Source organism: Nanorana parkeri, unplaced genomic scaffold (genome assembly GCF_000935625.1).
Source record: "Nanorana parkeri isolate BGI_ZX_2015 unplaced genomic scaffold, ASM93562v1 scaffold122, whole genome shotgun sequence".
In the NCBI taxonomy this organism is placed as follows: Eukaryota; Metazoa; Chordata; class Amphibia; order Anura; family Dicroglossidae; genus Nanorana; species Nanorana parkeri.
Window position 1 is genome coordinate 1,175,024 of NW_017306390.1, and position 23,213 is coordinate 1,198,236.

Below are 23,213 nucleotides of genomic sequence, written 5' to 3' on the forward strand. Positions count from 1 at the left end.
GATTTCTAGTGGAGAGCCACACATAGTCCCCGACCTTGTAGTTCGGAGGCCATCGGTGACGGAGGTCATAATAGGCCTTCTGACGCCACCTGCGCATGCAGGATATTAGTCCTGATGGCCGACAGATGACGCTGCAGCGAGTCCAAGTAGTCGTCAGAGGCGGGGTTACTGGAACAGACAACCTCTCTGCCCTCTGCCCCCATCTACATTACCACCCTCATCCCAATAGATCACCTAAGCCATCCTCTTCACTCCTCCCAAGATCTCTAGCTCTCACATCAACTCCTCCCATACTTGCCTCCAGGATTTCTCGAGCGCATCTTCCATCCTACCCCAACCTGTACCCCAACATGCTACATAAGTCTCATATAATAATGCCATCCCCTGTCCTTTGAGAGTGCCTTTACCGGACACTGAGAAAGTCTAATTAAACACTAAATTAGAACTCAAGCCCCATTAACAAAGTAAAACCAAATCAGAGATGGACACAGATGGAACTTTTCTTCTGGGTAATAAAGATAACATCAGGTATCCTGTGCTGTGAACTTGTAGGCAGCACCAATAAAAATTCAGTGGTGTGGGCCTAAGGTAAAAGCCTTAAGGTAAAAAAAACGTTTATTTAAGGTAAACCTGCCACAAATTTGTCCTGCCCCCAACCAAGCCTCCCCATGGATCAATGAGGCCATCTATGACAATAAAGGAACAATCACAAGGTTCAAGAGGAGGTGATGGTAGGGCTGTGTATACAGTATAACTTTAACTGCCTATCTCTTGAGATCCACAGATTTTTCTGACATGCAATCTCCGCCTGCATGCTTGTCATGGTCAGTGGCTCACAAGGCATTGAAAACAGAATCCAATTGACAACCTGAATTCTGCACCTTTAAAAAGTGACTTAAAAGAGTTAAACTTGGCCGTCCCTCATGCTATATTTCAAGTGGCACTACAGTCTGCTGTGCACCGTGCATCCACAAAGGTGAAAGGTATGTGTATAGGGATACACGTATCTTTTATATTACAGGCACAAGGAGCATAGATTTTTGCATTACAGTAATACCTTGGTTTAAGAGCATAATTCGTTCCGGAAGCATGCTTGTAATCCAAAGCGCTTGTATATCAAAGCGAACTTCCCCATAGGAAATAATGGAAATTCAGATGATTCGCTCGACAACCCAAAAATATTCATATAAAAATGATTACAATACTGTACTGTAATATAATACTGTATAAAATATAAAGAAAAATAAACCAATTACCGGTACCTTTGTGACTGGTGTGAGGGGGACAAGAGAGAGGAGGATTATTGTGTAGGACGACTTTCACTATCACTAACGGAATCACTTCTATCTCTTGACTCAATGGAATATTTTTCATTTCGTGAAACCTTAACAAGGAATCTATCCAATGTGACATTGTGTTGTCGTTAAACAGTCTCATCGCTCGCACTGCTACACCCTTATTCGGGTGGCGCTTTTCTACAAAATTTTGCTCTTATTGCAAGACATTGCTTGTATATCAAGGCAACATTTTTCAGAAATGTTTGCTTCTCTTGCAAAACGCTCTCAAACCAAGGTATTACTGTATAACATACATAGCTGGGCTGACCCTCACCATACCATAGAATAGTAAAAATAGGAAGTATGCACATAGATAAATTGTTTTTCCTTTCCCCTTGTAAAACAAATAAAAAAACAATAAGAAACACATTTCTATTTTAATATGCATTATAAACATTATAAATAAACAAAACCATTTTTATACAATAACATTCATTCTTAGACAATTCCTGACAATGTTGATGTGCATGATCAGACTGCAGCATGTTTCATTTGGAGTCTATTTTACAAGTGACCAGCAGGGTTGATTAGGGGAAGGGGGGCATATATTCAATGGCAGGAAACTTCGCAAGTATGATTGGGTCCTGAAGATCAGCAGTTTGAATACACCTTTCAAAATGCCTCCATTTGTGGCATGCAAGGACCCATATCAATACACACAGCAAACACTCTTCCCATTAATCCCAGAAATTGTAGCCAATTAGTGAACTGCTATTAAAGTTCTCTGTGATCACCTGAAACTAGCCCTCCTGCAGCTCCTCACAAGTTTACTGGGAGTGTACTTCCTAATGCATGAACTGTGACCCTTCCTTTATCACCAATGACATTTAAAGGCAGATTTGATTCTAAATGGTGGCTGAGAGATGCTTCTTAGTGCTGAATTTAGTTTTTCATCCGGCTGTCTACATGTGAGAGGCAGCAAGAAGCCTCCATTGGGCATGTTTGGGAATAACTCTTCTTCATCACAAGCAGAGGTTGTCTGGTCACCACAATACCACAAAGGGAATGGTTTGGACTGGTGCCCTACAACAATGCCTGGGAGAAAAACTGAACCTTATATAGAATAACTTGACTACTCAGCACTTATCTTATGTACATCTGTAGACTAAAATGACTCACACCATCACAATTCCTTATTAGCAAAGACTAGTAGTGAATCACAGTCCCAGAGAAGACATTATCAGAACAGCTACATATATCAACAAAATGTTTTATTTCAGAGGAACATGGGCCTATGAAACATAAGCCTTAGTAATGCTCTCTCATGGATGAATAATTGTATTATTATATGATCTTTATATTGAACAGTCAAAACATGGATTGTAGAAGCCTAGTACAAACACTGGCAGTTTACATCTGTGAGAGAAAACAATGACATACAATGTATATTCAAGCCAAATCTTTCTGAAAACCATCCATAACACATATGTCTTTAGTTTACTCTATACACTCATACAGTATTTGAGTGTTTGTATATGCATGTATATACAGACAGGCAAACCTTTTAACAGTCTCAATTTCAGCAGACTGGACACTGACTGATTGCTGACCTGCACTCGGTTATAGCTGGCTGACAGTGGATGTGCCAGCCTCCAAGGCCGGTGGATCCACTGCAAGAAGTCTTAGCAACCAGGGACATCAAATGTGTTTCTGCCCCCAGCATTACAGGAGGACAGAAGAGTATGTTCTTGTCCTCTCCTGCAGCTCCACCTCATGTCTCCCGCCTCTGGCCAATTGAGCAAAAAGAAAAGAAGGTATGTGCCACAAACTATCTGGGGACAATAACGCTTCATTCAGGGCCCGTTCACACCTTTGCCGTGCAATTAACGGATGGTACACCTATAGTGCATTACAGTGCAGCAGGTGCGTAGCATGTAATATTTTTTTCAACATGCACCATAACACATAGTATTGTGGTATCACGCTTTGCAGCCGGGAACACATGGTATTGTGGATCGCATTGCAGCCGGGAAGTGCATTTGGGGTGCCATTCAAATGGTTCGCCCCTCCACAACAGTCCCACTTTTTCATGTGGGCCCTTGAGAAAATGAATTGCCCACCCCTGGCTTAATGTATCTAATTTCTAAATATTCATAAGCAGGGAGGTATGATGTGCTTGCATATTAAAAGTCAACTGCACGTAAAATGTACAAAATATAATAATAATACTACAATATAGATAGATAGATAGATAGATAGATAGATAGATAGATAGATAGATAGATAGATAGATATGCACAGTACATTCATATTAAAGCATGGCCACGGAAGCTGAGTGGTTGGCATTTACACATTTTATGCAAATAATATTAGAGTGACTATTACAAAATAAATAAATTCATGCTTATAAACAGTTCCAAACTCAAGAAGGTTGCAAATAATAAAGTAACCTATAGCAATCACATTTCACATCATGATCATCTCTGATCGTTAGGTTGCTGCACTTTCTTAGCTCTCTGCACTGCTTTACCCTAATAAGCTTAAAAGTAATTGAAGGCCAACAGGAAGCAAACACCTACGTAGATCAATATTGTATTGCAAATATATTTATTTTGTACAATTTACATCATTATTTGTTCACTAACACAAACAAAATAAAATGTTATATATACATATATCTATATATAGATCTATATATAGATCTATGTCTATATCTATGTCTATATCTATATATAGATCTATATATAGATCTATATATACCTCTGTACCTTTAACTGTTATGAAAGTGCATGTCCTAGCATGCCTTACCTCCCTATGTCTGACAACACAAGCTGAGGCTTGTAGTTCCATCACAACAGCTGACACCACAGTGTTACATTGCCAGATATCCACATATGTCTGTAAAGTAAGTGCTACTTCAAACATGCCTCACTGTGACAGCCTCTCACAAAGCAAAGCTATTCCTCTAAGTAAACTGCTAGTAAAACTAAATGAGAAAGCAGTGTGCTTAATGATTTAGCCAACCACATAAGCAAAAGTAAGAGCAATCACAAATTAAAATACCTACGAAAATACCAAAAATGTCAGAAAATTCACATAGAATCAAATGTCATAAAGCAACAGACGTCTAGAAGTTCACCAACAATGTCCACTCAAGAAGTGAAGTGTCCTAGGCAGTTAGAGTAACTTTTCAATCTAATTCTTCTCTGTAAGCCCCCTCTAACACAATGCATTTGATTGAATAAACAGTATATCCAGGTAACCCTACCTTCATAGGCACAGGCCAGGTAGAAATTCAAGGTGAACAGCCACAGTATGAAACGTAAAGCCCCCATGACCATAAAAACAACTCCTTCTTCAGAAGCAGATTAAGTGGCAGAGGAAGCATAGAGAACGAGAGAGGAAAGAATTCTACACAGTCTTAAAGCTTCAGGCTAGAAGCAAGATACCGCAAGTTTTTTTCCCCTTGAAGAACTGAATCTCTGCCAGGAAAAAGGGGGGGAGAGCTGCAATTCCTTATTGGACACAGCAGATTCCCTACACGACTCTACTATATGATTGCTTTGCAGAAGTTGTTTCTTAATTCCACGTTTTTCCTTTTGTAGAAAAGCAGGCATTTTAATTACAAGAGGTCCTTTCTGCTTAGAATTCACTGTAGATGAACCTGGTTTTGAAATGTAAGCTTTTTAACCCATTTGTGCTGTTTGCTAAGGTCTGATTTTATTAATGGTTGCATTGACAAGGGCTATTTCCTCCAGGCTTCTGGACTCACATAGTTTTCCAAGGATGTTTAGATTGGAAAGGAGCCAGACGAAAAAAAAAAACGAAATGCTTTCTATATTCCTAATTTGTACATTGCTTGATTTGTTTTAATTAGAAACAGTTTTCATTCATTTCATTTACACTTTTCATGTGTAATTTTCAAGCCTTAAGCCTCGCATAAACCAAATAACTACCGCTTTCAAAAGTTCAATTAATTTTAAAAAGTAATTTTAGAGTTCTAGGGGAAAAAAAAAACGTTTATATCAAATGCAACATGTTTCTGTTTTTCCTTATAGACAGGAATTTGGGGAAGCATGGAGTTAAATTATTACATGTCCCAGTGTGTCCAAACCGGCAAGCTTATCTTTAGATATTTAAAGGTGAATTTTAGTAAAAATTCACAAGTAAAGTATATCCAAACCCAAAACTTCTTTTTTTTCACTTCCTGCCCTGTAAACAGAACAGAAAGTGAGAATATATCTCTATAAAGTGAGGGAAATCCTCTCTCAGACAGTTGTCACCTAAACAAGTGTCCCCATTGAAGGGTGTCTCCTCTATTCCAGTTTTGCTGACAATTCAAACTTTTGGATCTTTCCTAATTTTCAGTCCCAATGACAGTAGTCACTGAGACAAATAAATAACAAATAAAGAAGTTGAATCTCCCTGTCAGGGTCACAGGTAGCAATGAAAAAGCGACCATAGTTCTATTATTATTATAATACAAGATTAATATAGTGCCAAAAGTTTGAGCAGCGCTTTACAAAATGGAGGGAGACAGTACCTTTACAATACAATTTCAGTACATTAGGGTTAGGAGAGACACTAACATGTCCCACCATGCCCAAACAGCCACATTCATCTTTTGGACAGTTGTCACCTGAACATGTGTCCCCATTGGAAGATGTCTCCTCTGTTTCGATTCTAGTGATAACTCAAAATTTTGGACCTTTCCTAACTTTCAGTCTGCCACTGGGACAAAAAAAAGGGTGAAACTCCCTAACAGGGACACGTACGCACACTCTGCAGGTCGTTTGTAGAATAAACTTCAAATGATACATGCTGCAGTCTGATCATGCAAATGAACATTGACAAGGCTCTAGGAATTAATGTTATTAGACAAATGGGGTTTTATGTATATTGCATATTACAATAGAAATGTATTTCTTCATAAACAGAACATTTGGTGCATACATCCTGTATTTACTTTTCCATGGTATGTTGAATATGCAGAGAGTGTCAACCCAGATTTGTATGTTATAATGCATATACCTATGCCCCTTGTAGAAGATATGTACATCCCCTTTACACATACCTCTCGTCTTGTGAATTCAGGGTGCACAGGCACTTACATAGCATTAGTGAGGACCAGTACTCCATGTAAAGTTTACCTCTTTAATGTCAAATTTTAAGAGCAGGTCAAGGCAGGGCCTTTTTGTCAATGTTCTGGCCTTCCCTTATGCTTCGTGCATGCTGAGGTATGGTGTTATATAGCCTTACACTATGGGGTTGATTTATAACGGTTCCGCCTAGCTGTAAATATGGCATTAGTGCCACTAGATGGTGCCAAGGGGCATATATATTTCCATGCGAACAGCATCTGCCCAGCTACAGGGCTTGTTTCCACCAACCTGCACGTCTACCGCAATGTCCCCCTTCCAGGAACACAAGGGATCGCAAACATAAAGTCTCCTTGCGTTCTGGGGTGGGAGGGTTCATGGCAGTGCCATTCAAGTCAATGTCACTGCAGACACACACCCCAGGCAGACTGTGTGAGACTCTGGAAGTAACAGGACCTGCGGCTGGAGTCTGTTTGTTTCCCAGGGGGAGATAGAAGCCTGGTTGTTATTAATGCTGACATTACCTAGACAGCAGTCCTTCAGCAAAAGAGACTGCCTGATCTTCCATTCTGTATACTCTGTCTGTGGTGCTGTGGAGGATCCAGCTTCTATACCATAGAGAGGCACTGCTGTCGGTACGAACTAATGGATCCTACTGAGACCACGTGGCTACTGTATCATAGAGACAACACTGCCACAATGAACGAATGGATGCTGCTGTGCCTGTGTGACTGTTGCGGCCAGAGAAGGAGAAGGCTGTGGCCTGTGCATCGCAGATTCATTATAAGAATCCAGGGAGCAGCTGGCTGGAGAGGGGGACGCCCTACTCGCTGGTCAGAAGAGGAACTGCCATTCAAGACCGCCTGCTTTAAGAGTGGTGAGAGGCTTATGGCCACCTGTTATTGCTGGATCTAATCTGTAGCTGCAAAAAAGTTTGGGCTACATTGCCGGCTAGCCTAGAGTATTACTACTGGCTAGTAGCATAGGGAACTGGGGACATTCTGGACTGAGTCATTATTATTACAGCTTATCCATAGTCTGTGGGTATTGCTTCAAATAGCTCAGCACTGTTTATCACATGAGTTATACAGTTGCAGTTTAGGTATGCCTGAATAACTAAGGCACTTCTATTGTATGCATGCTTATATTTCCCATTGTTCTTTGCATCTTTCATTTGTCAAAGACAGAATATTATTTGTTTAGTAAAGCATTTGTAAAAACTCACAAGGTGTGTGGTGGATCCATCGCAAGTGGTTCATCACAGAGGTGAGACAGAAGTGCCTGTTATATCTAGCGGCTCCTTTGGGGGAGAGCGCTACACATTTGCAAACACAAGTGGAAGCCCCACTGCTGCGTTAATGCATCTCTGATCAATGTCTAAACTACAGTACCTGAGTTTCTGAACATGGTACATAGTACCGTTTTGTATAATGGCCTGCCCATCTGTATATGTCTTTTTTTAGGTCATTAAGGTCTATAGGTAAAAGGCAACACATGCACAGCAATGTGCAGTCCTATGGCTGGGATCATGGTAGTACCACCTGGTGCAGGCCTAGGTGACAGATACAGGTTGCCTGCTGGGGTTTTTAGTTTGGGAGTATAGATAGCATGGGAAGACTGAGCAAGGCCAGTTACGATTAAGTTAGTTAATAGTATTGTTATGTCACTGCAGTCTTCTTTGGTAAAGACAAGGGAAGGAAATAGTAACCTTGACAATACTGACATAATCTGGGTATTCTGCTTGGTATATGATATCCAGGGATCCCATATGGATTAAATAAATAGCACTTAAATTGTAGGTCCAGACAAACTTTTTTTTTTTTTTTTTTTTTAGCTTTATATGGAATTGGGACTGTAAGAAATACAATTCTCCATTACTGTCATGGTGTCACCAGACGCCAAAAAAGCAAACTGACAGGGGTTCTAGCCATTCACTAGTAAACAAAAAAACATGAAAAATAGAAGGTCCGTTTCCTGCTCAGCCCCCCATCACTAAAGCAAAATTAGCCGTAATAAATAAATGTTTTAAAAAGTACTTGGTCTCAAGAGGAATGGGTGACTGCCTCTTGACATAGCTGGGCACTCAAAATCCTTTACATATGCAACCCAGCCCATTGCAGGTTTGCATGCTTGTGTGATTTCAAGGAGTGAGGGACAGTGGCGTCTTCTGTACCTCCCAGACGTCAGGACCGAGGCAAGTATTTATTGCTTAAGTTTTTTTCAGCTTATTTGGATGGCACGAAAGTGGATCTTCCATTTGCATAGTAGGTCAGCTTTAAGGGCGAATTATGGGGTAAGTAAAAAACACTCATCCCCATAATTCAAGTCGACCTGCAACACTCAAGCTCTAACAGGCTAGCTCTATAAATCGGTAAGTCAGCGAACACATACCACCGATTCCTGACTTCCCGATCCTCTCCCTGCAGAGAGTGGTGACTGTCAGTCACTGCTCCCTGCAGGAATTGCCTCCTCCCCTCTCCATTCCTCCAGAGCTGAGTGGAGGAATGGAAGAGGAGGGGTGGGCACAGCTGGCTCTGCCTCTAAAGAGAAAGAGCCAGCTGTCAATCAGCCAGCGGGGTGGATCTCACAGTATTGTTGGGATCTGTTCTGGCTGCAGCACGGCTCTGCAATAGCCCGCTACATACTGAGTGTTGGGGTCACAGGAGGACATTAGTATATGTCCTCCTGTGACCCTGAAGATAACTATGAGAAAAAAAAGGTTGCCCCATAGTTCTCCTTTAAATAAACCATATAAAGTTTATTATAGTAATAAATAGAATAAAATAACACAGCATCATTCTGTTACATAGAATTTAGAACACAAGCACACACTTTCTAGCTATAAAGAGTATATCGATGTGGAAGATCTAGAGAAATTCCAACACACAAGTGAAAACCAAGTATAACTAACAAAAGAAGAAACACAAAACTCATGATGTGGCACATGAAGCAAGGAAGTATGCGCTTCTAACAGCTCTGTAATTACCTAGGACAGGAACTGTTCCCACGGAAGTAACACATACTAATGACAAAGCTATGTCTGACATTAAAAAACAAATACTATATTCACTCTCATTTAGTTGCTAAAAATGTTTAAGAAGATTCTATTGGGGCATTAAATGCTAAGTACAAAACGTAACAAAAAATAACGGAGGAAGAATAAGGAGAGGTGAGATAAAAGTAGGTAGAAAAGAAGGTACAAAAACAGTATCATAAGCCTATTTTACAGACACTAAAAAATAAAGTGTATGTCTAAGCAAAATAAGAAAACAAGACCCTGTGTGAAAAAGTGTTCGCCCCCCCGTTAAAACATAACTTAAAGTGGCATTAAAGGATACATTTTTTTCCCTTCCCCCAATGTTAATGTTAGCACTTACCTTAAATGATGTCTCTTAATCCGATCTTCTTTCCTGATGTTTTCATATGTCCCTCCAACGGTGCGGCGGCTCTCCGATCCAGCGCTCTCTCCTCTCAGCGGTGTCTGCATGCGGGCGCACATCGTCCATAGACTTACCTTACGTCTCTGCTCGTCTCCCGGCCGAGAATCCGAACTGCGCATGCGCCCGCCCCAAGATGCTTTGCGGCCGCCCGAACAGTTTAGTTTTCTCGAGCGGGAGCGCGCAAAGAAAAAAAGGTAAGTTTAAACCGCTGTTATAGCTGTGTTTTTTTAAAAAAAAACTGTTTGCCTATATCTACTGCTTGATAGTTGTCGAACAAGCAGGCCACTAACCCGCCGAGAATCGTACGATTCTCAGCGGGTTTTCAAGCCTGCTTGTTCGACGGAGGACGTGTCGCACGCCTTCCATACACTTTGCGATTATCGTACGATCACGGGCAGGTCTCACTTGCCTCAGTTCAGGTCAGTGTTCATGACTCCACCATAAGAAAGAGACTGGGCAAAAATGGCCTTCATGGCAGAGTTCCAAGACGAAAACCGCTGCTGAGCAAAAAGAACATAAAAGCTCGTCTCCGTTATGCTAGAAAACATCTTGATGATCCCCAAAACGTTTGGGAAAATACTCTGTGGACCAATTACATCTGGCGTAAGAGTAACACCGCATTTCAGGAAAAGAACATCATACCAAGAGTAAAATATGGTGGTGGTAGGGTGATGGTCTGGGGCGGTTTTGCTGCTTCATGACCTAGAAGACTTGCTGTGATAAATGGAACCATGAATTCTGCTGTCTACCAAAAAATCCTGAAGGATAATGTGCTTCCATCTGTTCGTGACCTCAAGCTGAAGCGAACTTGGGTTCTGCAGCAGGACAATGATCCAAAACACACCAGCAAGTCCACCTCTGAATGGCTGAAGAAAAACAAAATGAAGACTTTGGAGTGACCTAGTAACAGTCCTGACCTGAATCCTATTGAGATGCTGTGGTATGACCTTAAAAAGGCGGGTAATGCTCGAAAACCTTCCAATGTGGCTGAATTACAACAATTCTGCAAATATGAGTGGACCAGAATTCCTGCACAGCGCTGTAACAGACTCATTGCAAGTTATCGCAAATGCTTGATTGCAGTTCTTGCTGCTAAGGGGGGCCCAACCAGTTATTAGGTTTAGGGGGCAAACACTTTTTCACACAGGGTCATGTGGGTTTGGATTTTGTTTTTCCTTAATAATAAAAAACGTCCTTTAAAAACTGCATGTTGTGTTTACTTGTGTTATCTTTGACTAATATTTACATTTGTTTGATGATCTGAAACATTAAAGTGTGACAAACGTGCAAAACAATGAAAAATCAGGAAGGGGGCCAACACTTTTTCACACAACTGTATATACTTATATATCCCGTTTTTGGCTCAATGAAATATGGTCAGCCTACTCACTGCATATAAATTGATCTTATGGGCAGAGGAAGCACAAGGCCAACTCAGTCCCCCCCCCCGAATAATACCCAAGGCAGAACATGAAGCGTCTACCTGACCTTGCTTTCATAAGCACATAAATGTGGTCCGACTCTTAGCAATCCTGACTAGCATTCACGAGAAGAAGCATGAGTTGGCAAACAACTTGAGTTAATGTAGGAACTACTGGCAGCCATACACTGGGCTCATCTGTGTGCAGTGTTGATATAAGCTACTCAAGGAGAGTAAATTATTTCTTTGCATTCATAGAATGCAAACCAAATATTTGTATCTAATGCCTAAGCAGGATATATTTTATAGTGAGCGCTATGGATCTGTTCACTTACATTTTATACAGGTAGCTTTTAAAAAGTTTTTGTGTCTGATGAGGACAGAAGTTCTCTTTCTCAGCATAGTGCATGAAATGCATTCATACAGCTTTCTTAGCAAATGTAAAAATGAAATATGACTTCTATAATCTACTGCTATCTTTACAAAATGCTCTATGTATAAATACCAATGCCGCAGCATTGCTCTCTGTATAAAAACACCAAACAGGTGGTAATAAATGTAAATATGAAATCCTAATGGATTCACTGGTCACTGTTTGTGTTGCACTCATTTTTCTGTGAATCCTTCCTTTTTTATGATGCGATTTTTATCCTTCCATGACATGCAGAGGTAAGGAGATAAATATTCCGTATGACCATACAAATACGAACAGTGAGTGCATCATATGGCCTGCCTAAACCCTTGTACATGCAATGAAGATATTTGTGGATGCAAAGTATTTGGTGAGTTCAGCCATCTAATGAAGCTGGTCTGCGGTGAAAAAAAAAAAAAACCTCCTCTGCACTAATAGAGGTAGAGAAGGCAGAAATAGGAGAAAGAGCATTACCCCCACCTATGTGCGGCATTTAGTAGTCGGGGCTCACCCCCTCACGCAAGTGAAGGGACACCAGGAGGACTGTAGGCATTTGGAAAGAGAGTGATCACTGGTCAGGGAGAACAATAGGGGAAAGGAATGGGCTAGGACTCAACCCCTTCCTGCAACTTCTTTACCTCAAAGAGGAATTACAGCTTCATTCACTTTGGATGAACATACTCCCTCTTCAGGGAGGGGATCACACCAATGCCGATACGCCACTGGCCTGGACCTATATAGTACCCTGCAGCTAACCCAACATGCTCCACATGTGCCAAGGTGGGTGTTCACACAGGATCCAGTGCTAAAAAGCACAATACAGCCTACCCCACTACTTCTGACACTGTCCTTGTGGGGTTTGGGTACAGCCCCCCAAAGATCATGGGGTGCTGATCCGGAAACCAGCATCCTTTCCAAGGAAACCATGAGTATTTACAGGAAACTTGAGTGAAAACATCATTAGGTAAGATTAAAAGTTATTCTATCAGAGAGAAATAAAACATGTCCGTCACCTGAGGACACTTGAAAAACACAGGATCTATGGTAAGGGAGAAGTTATATAGGCTGCGCTGACCAGTGTCCAGTTACCTGATGGCACCACCATATAACCCATCCGTCTTCATTGGCCTGTGTCCCGTACTGTACGATCAAGAAATCACTATTACAACAATAGCAGTCAGAAAACAGCCAACTAGCATTTTAAGAAGGAGGTTAACAATGGCACTCCAAATATTTATCTTGCCAGGTTTACAAAGTAGAGAGAATTATGGGAGTTGCCATGGCTGACCTCCTTCTACCAATACTGGTTTCCTGGCTGCCTCTGCCTTGAGCGCTTATTCACCCACTGACCTGGAACAAGAAAGAAAAAAAAAAGTCAGAAAAAAATCACAATGCATGGCTGCATACTTATTCTAGGTCAACAACACAAAAATTATTAAAGCCATTGAATCAGCATGACAGCCAGGCACCTAGCATTCTCAGAAGGTGTAAGCATTAACAGCCTTCCTGGCTCTGGTTCCTTTAAAGGGTAATGAAATATTTAAACAACGTTTCCTTACCCATTTGCCACCACCTCCTATGCTAATGTAGGCCACCCTCTCCCCTTAAAGCTCTATTATGGGGGCGAAGGGGATACTACATGGAAGATGGAGAATCCTTAAATATCAATATTAGAGAACCAGACTGCAAGTTGAAGGGAGGGACTTCCAATGTTATATGTTCTAGAACAGGGGCACACACAATTTTTCATTCGGAGATCTACTTTTCAAATGACAAGCTCAATGAGATCTACCAACGACAAAACACCTGCATTCGTAATGGCGGTGCATTGAAGTAAAAAATGCTGCAAGCACGATTTTTGCAGATTGCACTGTACCGGAATGCAGGCAGGCGATCGCACTGTGGGCTGGGGGCATGGCTGCGGTGCCATTGACTTCAATACAACCCCACGCCCCCTCCTGCCCCTGAACGCAAGGAGTCGGCCGACTTGCATTCCAGTGCGTTCTAGAGGCGCCGGCGTCCTGTCCTCCTGCGGTGCTTATGTGGCCGGCGTTGCACACGGGGAGAGGTGTCCTGCCCCTTTCCGTCTGCGGCGTCTAACACATTCAGCCGGCAGCCACACGAGCACCGTGGGAGCATAGCCGTAGCCAGCTCCTTTTGCGCCCGAGGCAAGAAGATTATTTATTTCCCTCTTAAAATAGAAAAAGAAATTGAGGACACAAAGTCCTCAATCTCTTTTTCTGCAGCCTCTGTTCTAAATGAATGGAAAGCACAGAGGCTTCCCATTCATTCAGACAATATCTACTATCACCAGTTTCTGAATGGGGAGGAGCCTCTGTACAGAGTGCTACTACCCATTGAGAATCTCATGAATGAACAGGAAGTGATGTAAATCACATCCTGTTCATTCATAACTGGGGACACGTAGTACTGTGTCCCCAGTTATATACAAACACTGGAGTGATCAGCTGATTGCTTCAGTGTTTGTCCTGCACAGAGGATTGGTACATATCACTGATATGTACCGACCCTCTGCCGCTCAGCCACACACACAAGGGGGGCTCAGCTTCTCCTGGAACTCCGCTGCTCTCCCGGGCAGAGGCAGTGGGGGATCCGGGAGAATTGAGCAAATCAATTCAGCCGCGGGAAGGGGGTCATTCGGACGGAGCCGCTGTCACAGAAGCATGTGCGGTGAGGAGAGCCGCCGACGGTCAGATCTAGGCCGAGCAGCTCTCTCCTCACTGCTCAGTGTGCTGCTGTGATAGCGGCTCTGTACGCTTCTCGGATCCCCGCTGCATACAGATAGGGGAGGGCAGCGGGAATCCAGACAAAACCCCACGGCAGGAGGACAGGACATCGCGATCTAACAGGGATCGCTTTGCGATCGACTGGTAGATCGCGATGGACCTAATGGGCACCCCTGTTCTAGAAGATTGCCTGTGCCATGCACAACAGAAAGGCAGTGGGAGCTTAGCGAGCTAAACGTATGGATAAAGACCTGGTGTAAGGAAGGATTTGGTTATCTGGGCTGAGTTTTATTGGAGTACAACCTATATGCTAAAGTTGGTTTGCACCTGCCCTGCTGTGTTAGGGTAAAGGTTTATAGGAAGGTTGGAGGAGTCTTTAAACTAGGACTAAGGGAGGGAGAGTTAGAACATAATAGGGCAGATAATTCAGACAGGCATCTGACACTAATGGAGGGTAGAATTGGGGGGGGTTGTGCCAGTTGATAAGGAGAGGTGCATGTCACATACAAACATTACCGATCACAGCACTATATGTACTGCAAAAATGTATGGTAAATACAAGTACAAAATGCAGCAATAGATTAAAGTGTTTGTTCACCAATGCCAAAGGTCTGTCACGCCAAATAAAAGAGCTGTAAGTTTTGGGGCATGAAGAGCACTATGATTTCATTGGTGTTGCTGCATCTTTGCTTTGTTCTTCGTTTGACTGGGCTGTTTTTATTCCTCTTTCAGAGAGACAAGGTGAAAAGAAAAGGTGACAGTGCCTGTCTCTATGTGAGAAGTGATCTAGAAATTAAAAGGAGAACTATGGGGTCAGTGTTTTTCCTCATAGTTCTACTAAGGGTCACGGGAGGACACAAACTAGCGTCCTCCCGTAACCCAAAGCTCAGTATACCGCGAGCTACAGCTCGCGGTATACTGAGACCGCCGCAGCCGGGACGGATCCCGACATTACTGTCGAGATCCACCCAGCTGCGTGAGTGACAGCTGGCTTTGCCTATCTAGAGGCAGAGCCAGCTGTAACCGCCCCCTCCCCCATCCGTTCCACCAGTCATCGCTGGAGGATCGTGGAGGGGGGGAATCCCGGCTGTGTGAGTGACAGTCACGGCACTCTGCAGGGACAGGATCGAGAAGTGAGCGAGCGACGGTATGTGTTCGCTCACTTCCCGATCTATTGAGCCGACATGCGACAGTTTCATTGTCACACGTCGGCTCGAACTATGAGGCTGAGTGACTTTTCACTCGCCTCATAGTTCTCCTTTAAAGGATTTTTTTTCCCTTGTTGGAGCAAATTGGACCATGCATGATAAAAGATTTTTTTTTGCCTTCCTCTAGATAAACTCAGGGCATAGGGTTCTGTATATGGAGTTTGTTTGTATTGCTTAAACTTGATGCCCTTTTTAACCTATAACTATTTGTGCCTCGGCGTGAGATCTAGGTAAGAATTGACCTTTGGGAGGGTAGGGTGGGCTTCATCTGCGTAGGGATTAAGGTACAAGCAAAGTAAAGCCTCTTTTTAGATCACTGAGGCACACAATTTGCATAAGAACTAAGAGTTCAAATCAGTATTCGTGTACCGCTTTGGTGCATTTGAGGACTGCTGGGAAGAACAGAGGGTGATATTTTAATTACATGTATGCATTGTACCCGTGACAAGAGACATATGAAAGCAACAGGTTTGCTTTAACCTCTTGCCGTCCGCCCGTAGTAAAAAAACGGACGGACGGCACTGCAGCATCTGCGGGTTGCCGTCTCCAGACGGCAATTTTTATGACTAGACTGGGCATTAAAATGTTTAAAATATTTAACAAACAGTAAAAAAAATTACTTTAAAATAAGCACCGACTTGCACTGTAAATTAAATAATTCTTAGACCAGATCTCAAGAGCCCCAAAAATAATTGCGTGCTTACATTAGGGGGCTGGCAGGATGCCAAGATCTGCCCTCATGGAAAAACCTTAGAATTCTGTGCCATAAGTTGGGAATTTTGCATTTTAATTTCTCCACAATTCGTATAGCTACATTAGTGAATGAGGGCTTGTTGTGCACTGAAATGTTAAACATACACTTTTATATACGCAAAAATAATCTCTGTAGTTCCACACTATATTTTCCTGAAAGGACATATGAGTAAAAGATGTTGAGTTGTCCAGTGTTACACCAACGCAAATTAAAATGCTAATATGGGAAGACACATCTAAAAGAAAGAATTTCACAGCTAGTCCAAGTATTCCACCACATAAGGATTGGTTTTCTTCCTTCCTTCTTTCTGTGTAACATTGTTCTTTGAAACAACAGCCAAATTGGTCTGCCAGTATGACATTCTAGACGTAGTGAACAACACTAAGAACATAATATATTTTTATTTAAAAAAAAAAAGAAACACTTTACATGTATTCTAATACTAATGTATTTGCATTAAATATGACACACAGCTGTTTGGGTACAGCACATTACAAGTCCATGCCATTTTAATAAATATTATAATATATTAGCTAAACCATAATGAAATGTGGACGTAAAGTTTCAGGTATAGAAGATTTTTTTTAAACCAAGATATTTAAAAAAATATATATTTCTTTGTTTTACAACACTGATTAATTTAAAGGTCAAATTTTTATTCACACATTCCAATAACATCATAATAGAATTCAGTGCACACATCATGCATACAATATACAAAATTATAAATATAGCTGCTATGTACAGACATGCAAAATAAGAGTCCCAATGAAAGAGCTACGTAGGATTCACGGATACAAGCCAATGTTTGAAATGATACCAACGGCCACAAAAAACAAGCACTATACACATTTTTTCCTTTTTTTAAGACTGAATAAAAAGCCTATATACATTTAAAAGGCTCAGTTTAGGATAAAAAGAGGACACTTATAAAACAGTGTAATAGGATTGTTGACTGCAGTAAAGTGCTTGCTGAAAAACCCTTTCATTGCAAGAAAAACATGATCTGATATACTCAAGTTGTAAAAAGGATCTACAATAGTGGTATTCCCATAGTAAACGTCAATGTCTATAGGACGGGGTCCATTTTTTTCAATATCAAAAAGCACCCATATAAGTTATATTCAGTAAGAATAAGTGGTTTTTGCATTTAGAGAGCAAATTCCAGGAAAATCACAAAATTACATAAACGGTTTATGTAAATAAATGTGAGATCCCATGGTTCCTTGTGGCTAGATAAAAGCTTTCATACAGGCTGGGAAAGCAGTCTTAAGGTGCCCACACACCTTACGATTATCGGACGAAACTTTGCGTCCAATGATCGAACCGCCGTACGATTTTCGTAAGACGGCCCCATCCTGCCCCGATTATTGCAAGGTTCAATCAGCGGTAGTTTTAAAAAAACACCTGGACAACTTACGGTAATTGACCGCAATTATGTTAGTTTGCGCATGCTCAGTGTTAATCGTACGACTTTTGACGGACGGAAACGCCACCAACCATGCAAACATCGTACGATCGACCAAAGTTTTCAAACATGCCTGACCGTCAAAAGTCGTACGATTGTACAGTACTATCGGTCGGGCACTCTATTCACACGTTACGATTGTCGTACGAAAAGTCGATCGCATACGATTATCGTACGATAATCGTAAGGTGTATGGGCACCTTTAATGACTGCACAAGTGATGTGCATAGAGATTCTGATGGGTGGAGTTGAGAATCCAGGACCTGTAGAATCTGAAGCGCAGTAGTAGGTATTACATACATTATGCAGTTCAATCTGCACAAAGTATGGGCACAATGTATAGGCACGAATCCTGTACACGGTTTTGTGAAAGAGAGATCTAAATGATGAACAATAGTACGAGAGTATCAAAAACCCCTGTACCGCTAAAACTCCAGCATGAAAGCATGACTAAAAGTAGAGCTTTACTTAAATATAAAACTATTTCAACAGTCCTTCTGGGATGGACACGAGAGTAGCAGAAGCACTGAAATGTGCCTTTAGCGCAAACCTGTCGTTGAAAACCTGTACACCTGGCTATGTAATCATTTCTGAAGAGCAAAGAACAGAATGGCTAAACCTCTCTTTAGCAGAAATCATGTGACCAAATGTCTAGACTTTAACTCACGTGACTAGCACTAAAGTAAACATATTCTTTATGAAAGGTAAGAATTTCTATTTATTAGTGCATCCCATCAAGACGATTAGCATAGGTTTACGTTAAAAATTGGAGTATGTCATTTTAATGTAAAGATTACCAAAATTGTCATTCGTACTAATATTACTTGTGGAAAATAAATTGTATTGAAAAAGTAAAGAATATAGCAATTTGGTGCAATATGCTTTGTAAGATCTTCAATTACATGCTGAAGTTCCTGAGTTACTAAATGTATTTCATAAAGAGGCCATCTCTTCCAGTAGTAAAGTAAGAAAATCACTCCCCTCTTCAAATAAGGGAAAAATCAGGGTATTTGCACTGTTCTCACTGTTCACCATCATCTTAGCAGTCTACATGTGCAGTACACCAAGTATTGTTCTCCGAGACATCAATTTGACAGAAATTTTTTTTATTGTCCTGAAAATAATGCTAAGGTTCTAGCTACATAGAAAAGGTGTTGTTCCTGAAAGATGGCCCAAGACTGACTAGTACTGTTTATAGAAAGAACAACCTGAGGCCATTAGCCAGCTGGTAATCTACAGTATAACATTAGCTGGGGAGTCCGAATATTGTCATTTCTTGCTGGAACACACAAGCAGACAGGTAGTCGCCTTTATAAAAGTACACAGGTTCCGGATTTTGATCTTTTGCCTTGCATGCTCTGGCCATTTTCTGGTTGTTCCTGATGAGGTTGCTCAGTAATTTTTGCATCTTCCTGCTTAGTGTTCTGGTTTTCATCTTTGCCGTCTTTTGTTTTTTCTGCTGGCTTGGAATGTTCAGCACCATTTTCTTTTGAAGTATTAGCTATGCCTCCATTTCCTTGCAGTGACTTCTGACTCATTGTAGATCGTTTTTTAAAAAGCGATAACTGGAGATGAATCAAAAAGTGAGCATTTTGCTGCATCAACCTGAGTTCTCAGTAACATTGATTAGAACTTACATGCAGTAAAGGGCAGGAACAAGTTTTCTAATGATTTTGTGCAATGTAATATTTTAGTAAGAATGCGGGTTCAAAAATGTTATTTGTTAACAGAGGTAAATTAATGTAAATAATAGCGCATCAATTTTTTATAGAATGGACAGTATCATTTGATTTAGTTCTAGACACACTGACTCAATATAATATTGCTGCCAGCATGAACACACAGTGACTGTTCTTAATTACAAGAAGCACAGAGACAAAGTTTCACGCTGGAGTACTGGACAGACTTGGAAGAAATACAAAAACACTCCAACATTTAAGCAAGAATACATATGGCTCTTGTATTAAGACAGTATGTGCTTATCCCCGAGTTCAGCATTAAGGCAAAAACCTTTAACCTGACTAGGCTACTGAGATGCGCATGTGTTGTTGTACATCAGTGACAGTTTTTAACCCAATTTAGTACATAACTGTTTTTCATTGCTGCAGAAAATGGTAAAGAAAGGAATATCTAAATTGCAATTGTCATGTTTGTAAATACTAAGATTAATTACAACTCTTGAACCGAGTCCAAAAATGTATTTGGACCAGACAACATTTTTTTTTACATCTGGGCAATTAAATAACTTAATATGTAGCATTTTGTTGTTAGGGGCAGGATTAAATGCTAGATTTTGAAAAACACAAAGGGCCTATGTTGATGGGCTTTTGTTCACTTCAAGTGGGTTACATACTACAATACAAGTCTATGGGACTGCAAAACACTTGAAGCAGGTCAAATGCAGGTCAGAAGGAGGGCATATGCACATGTCAATGAATTGTGAACGATCTCAGAAGCGTTTCAAATTAATATCAAAATGATGCCATCGACACAAGCCCAAAGCTCTTTAACACAAAGACTAGGCCCCTGAAAAAAACAAGGGTGTTGCCTATCTTCCCAGCCTTAAGTGAACTGTTGTCTCTGAAACAATAGGTGCATATTATCACCTCAATATATGTGACTTACCCGTTTTGTTTTCTCAAGCAATGTTGATTTGGTTGCATCATTTTCTGAAGAATGGACCTCATTAACAGCTTGTGGATTTTCTAGTTCTGTGGATAATTTACATTTAGAGGTAGAAATTAAATTTTTTGCTCATAGATTACCATTTTCTTAGACACTGAATATCATCCGTGGAACAATTATTAACCAGTTGACATCCGCGGTGTTAAACCCCCTTCCCATCCAGGCCATTTTTCAGTATTCAGCGCTGCGGTACTTTAACTGACATTTATTCCGTCATGCAGCGCTGTACTGAAATGAATTTTATACCCTTTTTTGGGGACAGATAGAGCTTTCTTTTGGTGGTATTTATTCACCACTGGGGGTTTTATTTTTTTACTATATTAAGGAAAAATTACCGAAATTTAAAAAAAAAAAACAGTTTCCCCTATATTAAATGATAAAACATTTATTATTACCCAATTTTTTGGTAAAATATAAAAGATGGGGTCACGTCGGGTAAAAAGACACTAAACATGTCAAGCCTTAAAATTGCGTGCGCGCGCGAAACCTCAAAAAACGATAATACCCAAAATTGGCCCTAGGCGACGCTTTAAAAGCTGTTACCGCTCATCAGTTTAGTGTTATCAGTGATTGATGGCCCTAAAATGATTGCTCTCACTGCGACGTTCGCGGCGATATGTAACATGTGTAGCGCAATTGTAATTTTTGCGCGCTGGGGCACCGGACGCGTATTTACGTTTATAGGCGCGTAAACGTGGGGGTGGGGGAGTTAAACATTTTGGGGGGGTTTTTTCCCCTTTTTTTATATGTGGCTTTTATTTTATTTTATTTTTTTATGTGTTACTTTTCTTTTTTTTTATTTATATTTTTTTTTTTGCACTTATTGTTATTGCTATTATATAGGGGGATAACAACCCCCTATATAATAGCAAAGGCACACTGACAGGTCCTCTTTATGGAGATATTAGGGGTCTCTAGGACCCCTAATATCACCTATGGACCCCAAAAGAAGCTGATAAAGCAGAGATCTGCTTTATCAGCTTCTTCTCTCTCCAGATGACTGACAGGTGAATGCGGAAGTGATGTAACACACATCACTTCTGCATTCACAGCCCGGACGGGGATCAGCAAGGAGCTGATCTCCCGTCCTCCTCCTCCTGACGCCCTCGGAGCCGGTCCCGGGATCCAAGATGGGGCAGCGGATCCCGGGAATCAAGGTGAGGGGTCAGGGGGTGCCGCGAACGAGCACATATAGGCGATCGGCGGGCTATGGACCCGCCGATCGCCTATATGTGAAACACCCGGTAACGGGTGTGTGCATTTAGCGGGTCTTTTCTGCCCGTGCGTGCCCGCTAGGGGGCGCGCGCGAGCAGAAAAAAATTGCCGTCTGGAGACGGCAACCCGCAGATGCTGCAGTGCCGTCCGTCCGTTTTTTTACTACGGGCTGACGGCAAGAGGTTAAACTGGCAAGTCTTTCCAAAAGCCTATAACATCTAAATACATATGCTGCTAATCTTGGAAGAAATAGAAAGCATGCTTATATACCAAAAGGTATGGTGTACTGCACCAAACTGTGGGCCGCTTGTAATGTGCAGTCATGCTATAACCTGGCCACTTGCCAGGCATATAGGTACTGCTGGTGTTCACCTACCTCCCAACTTTCAGAAAGGAGAAAGAGAGTTACCTTTTAGCATACAGTCAGTAAGCAGAGGACACACCTCTGCCGCACCCCCAGTTATGCGCACCATGCTAAATTAAAGTAAAAAATTGTGAATAAAGTCCATCATCTACTTTAAGATCCACAGTTTAAGGAAAAATGTATTGTAGTAAAGGGGCGTTAAAGAATTAGAGGGCCCAACAAAAGCGTTCTGTGGCCCAGAATTTAAGGCAAAGCATTCAGAATGAGACAATTCACAGGTACACCCATTCACAAGTAATTGTGCTTGTGGTTATGATACTACAGCTTTAATCTGCTAATAAATCTATTCCCTAAACTGAATTTTTCTAACACCGTTCAAAAATTACCCTATTTGACCAAATCAAATGTCATTTGTACATGTAGGAAATCTATGATTCTATTCTGCAAAATTTTACGTTACAAATTGAGATTACGTTTTTTTTGTGCAGTAGTATATTTTCCAACATAAATTTACATGGCAAAAACAATTCACATAAATCATTCTCAGAGTGGTTCTGTGTAAATTTCTTTTTATGGACAACTTTTATCTTTCATTCAATAATTTTTCATTAACCTCTAAAATATAAACACAAATAGAAATTTTAATTGGCACTTCAACAACAAAGGTCAACAGAGCCAAAATATCCCACCAGATATAGGCATAGAGAGGGGGCGTACAATATGACCCATGCTAACATAGTTGGGTTTTATGTAACAAGTGGTATTGAGAAGAGAGCAACAAGTGTCAGGAGGAAAAAAAAAAAAGAATAAGAAGGAGCAGAAAAAGCATGGGAGGAGAGGAGGGAATAGGGGCCTAATAATGGATCAGCCCCTGGGTATCCTGATAAGCAGCCAGGCCAATTTAACCAGTTGCCGTCCGCCCGTAGTAGAAAAACGGACGGACGGCACTGTCGCATTCGCGGGTTGCCGTCGCCAGACGGCATTTTTTTTCTGCTCGCGCGTGCCCCCTAGCGGGCACGCACGGGCAGAAAAGACCCGTCCAATGCGAGCACCCGGTACCGGGTGTTTCACATATAGGCGATCAGCGGGTCCATAGCCCGCCGATCGCCTATATGTGCTCGTTT

The 23,213-nt window shown here is 41.3% G+C and overlaps 1 protein-coding gene across 2 annotated transcripts in view; it reads right to left on the reverse strand.

Annotated features, from left to right (window-relative positions):
* SRPX (sushi repeat containing protein, X-linked) overlaps positions 1-4,786 on the reverse strand; it is a 72,044-nt gene extending 67,258 nt beyond the window's left edge. Inside the window, exon 1 of one of the 2 annotated variants that reach the window (XM_018553507.1) lies at positions 4,546-4,786. In XM_018553507.1, coding sequence (XP_018409009.1) covers positions 4,546-4,618 — 73 coding nt within the window. In that variant the 5' untranslated portion in view covers positions 4,619-4,786. The remainder of the gene's footprint in view (positions 1-4,545) is intronic. The other variant, XM_018553508.1, reaches the window with a different exon arrangement.
* Positions 4,787-23,213: the final 18,427 nt, after the last annotated feature.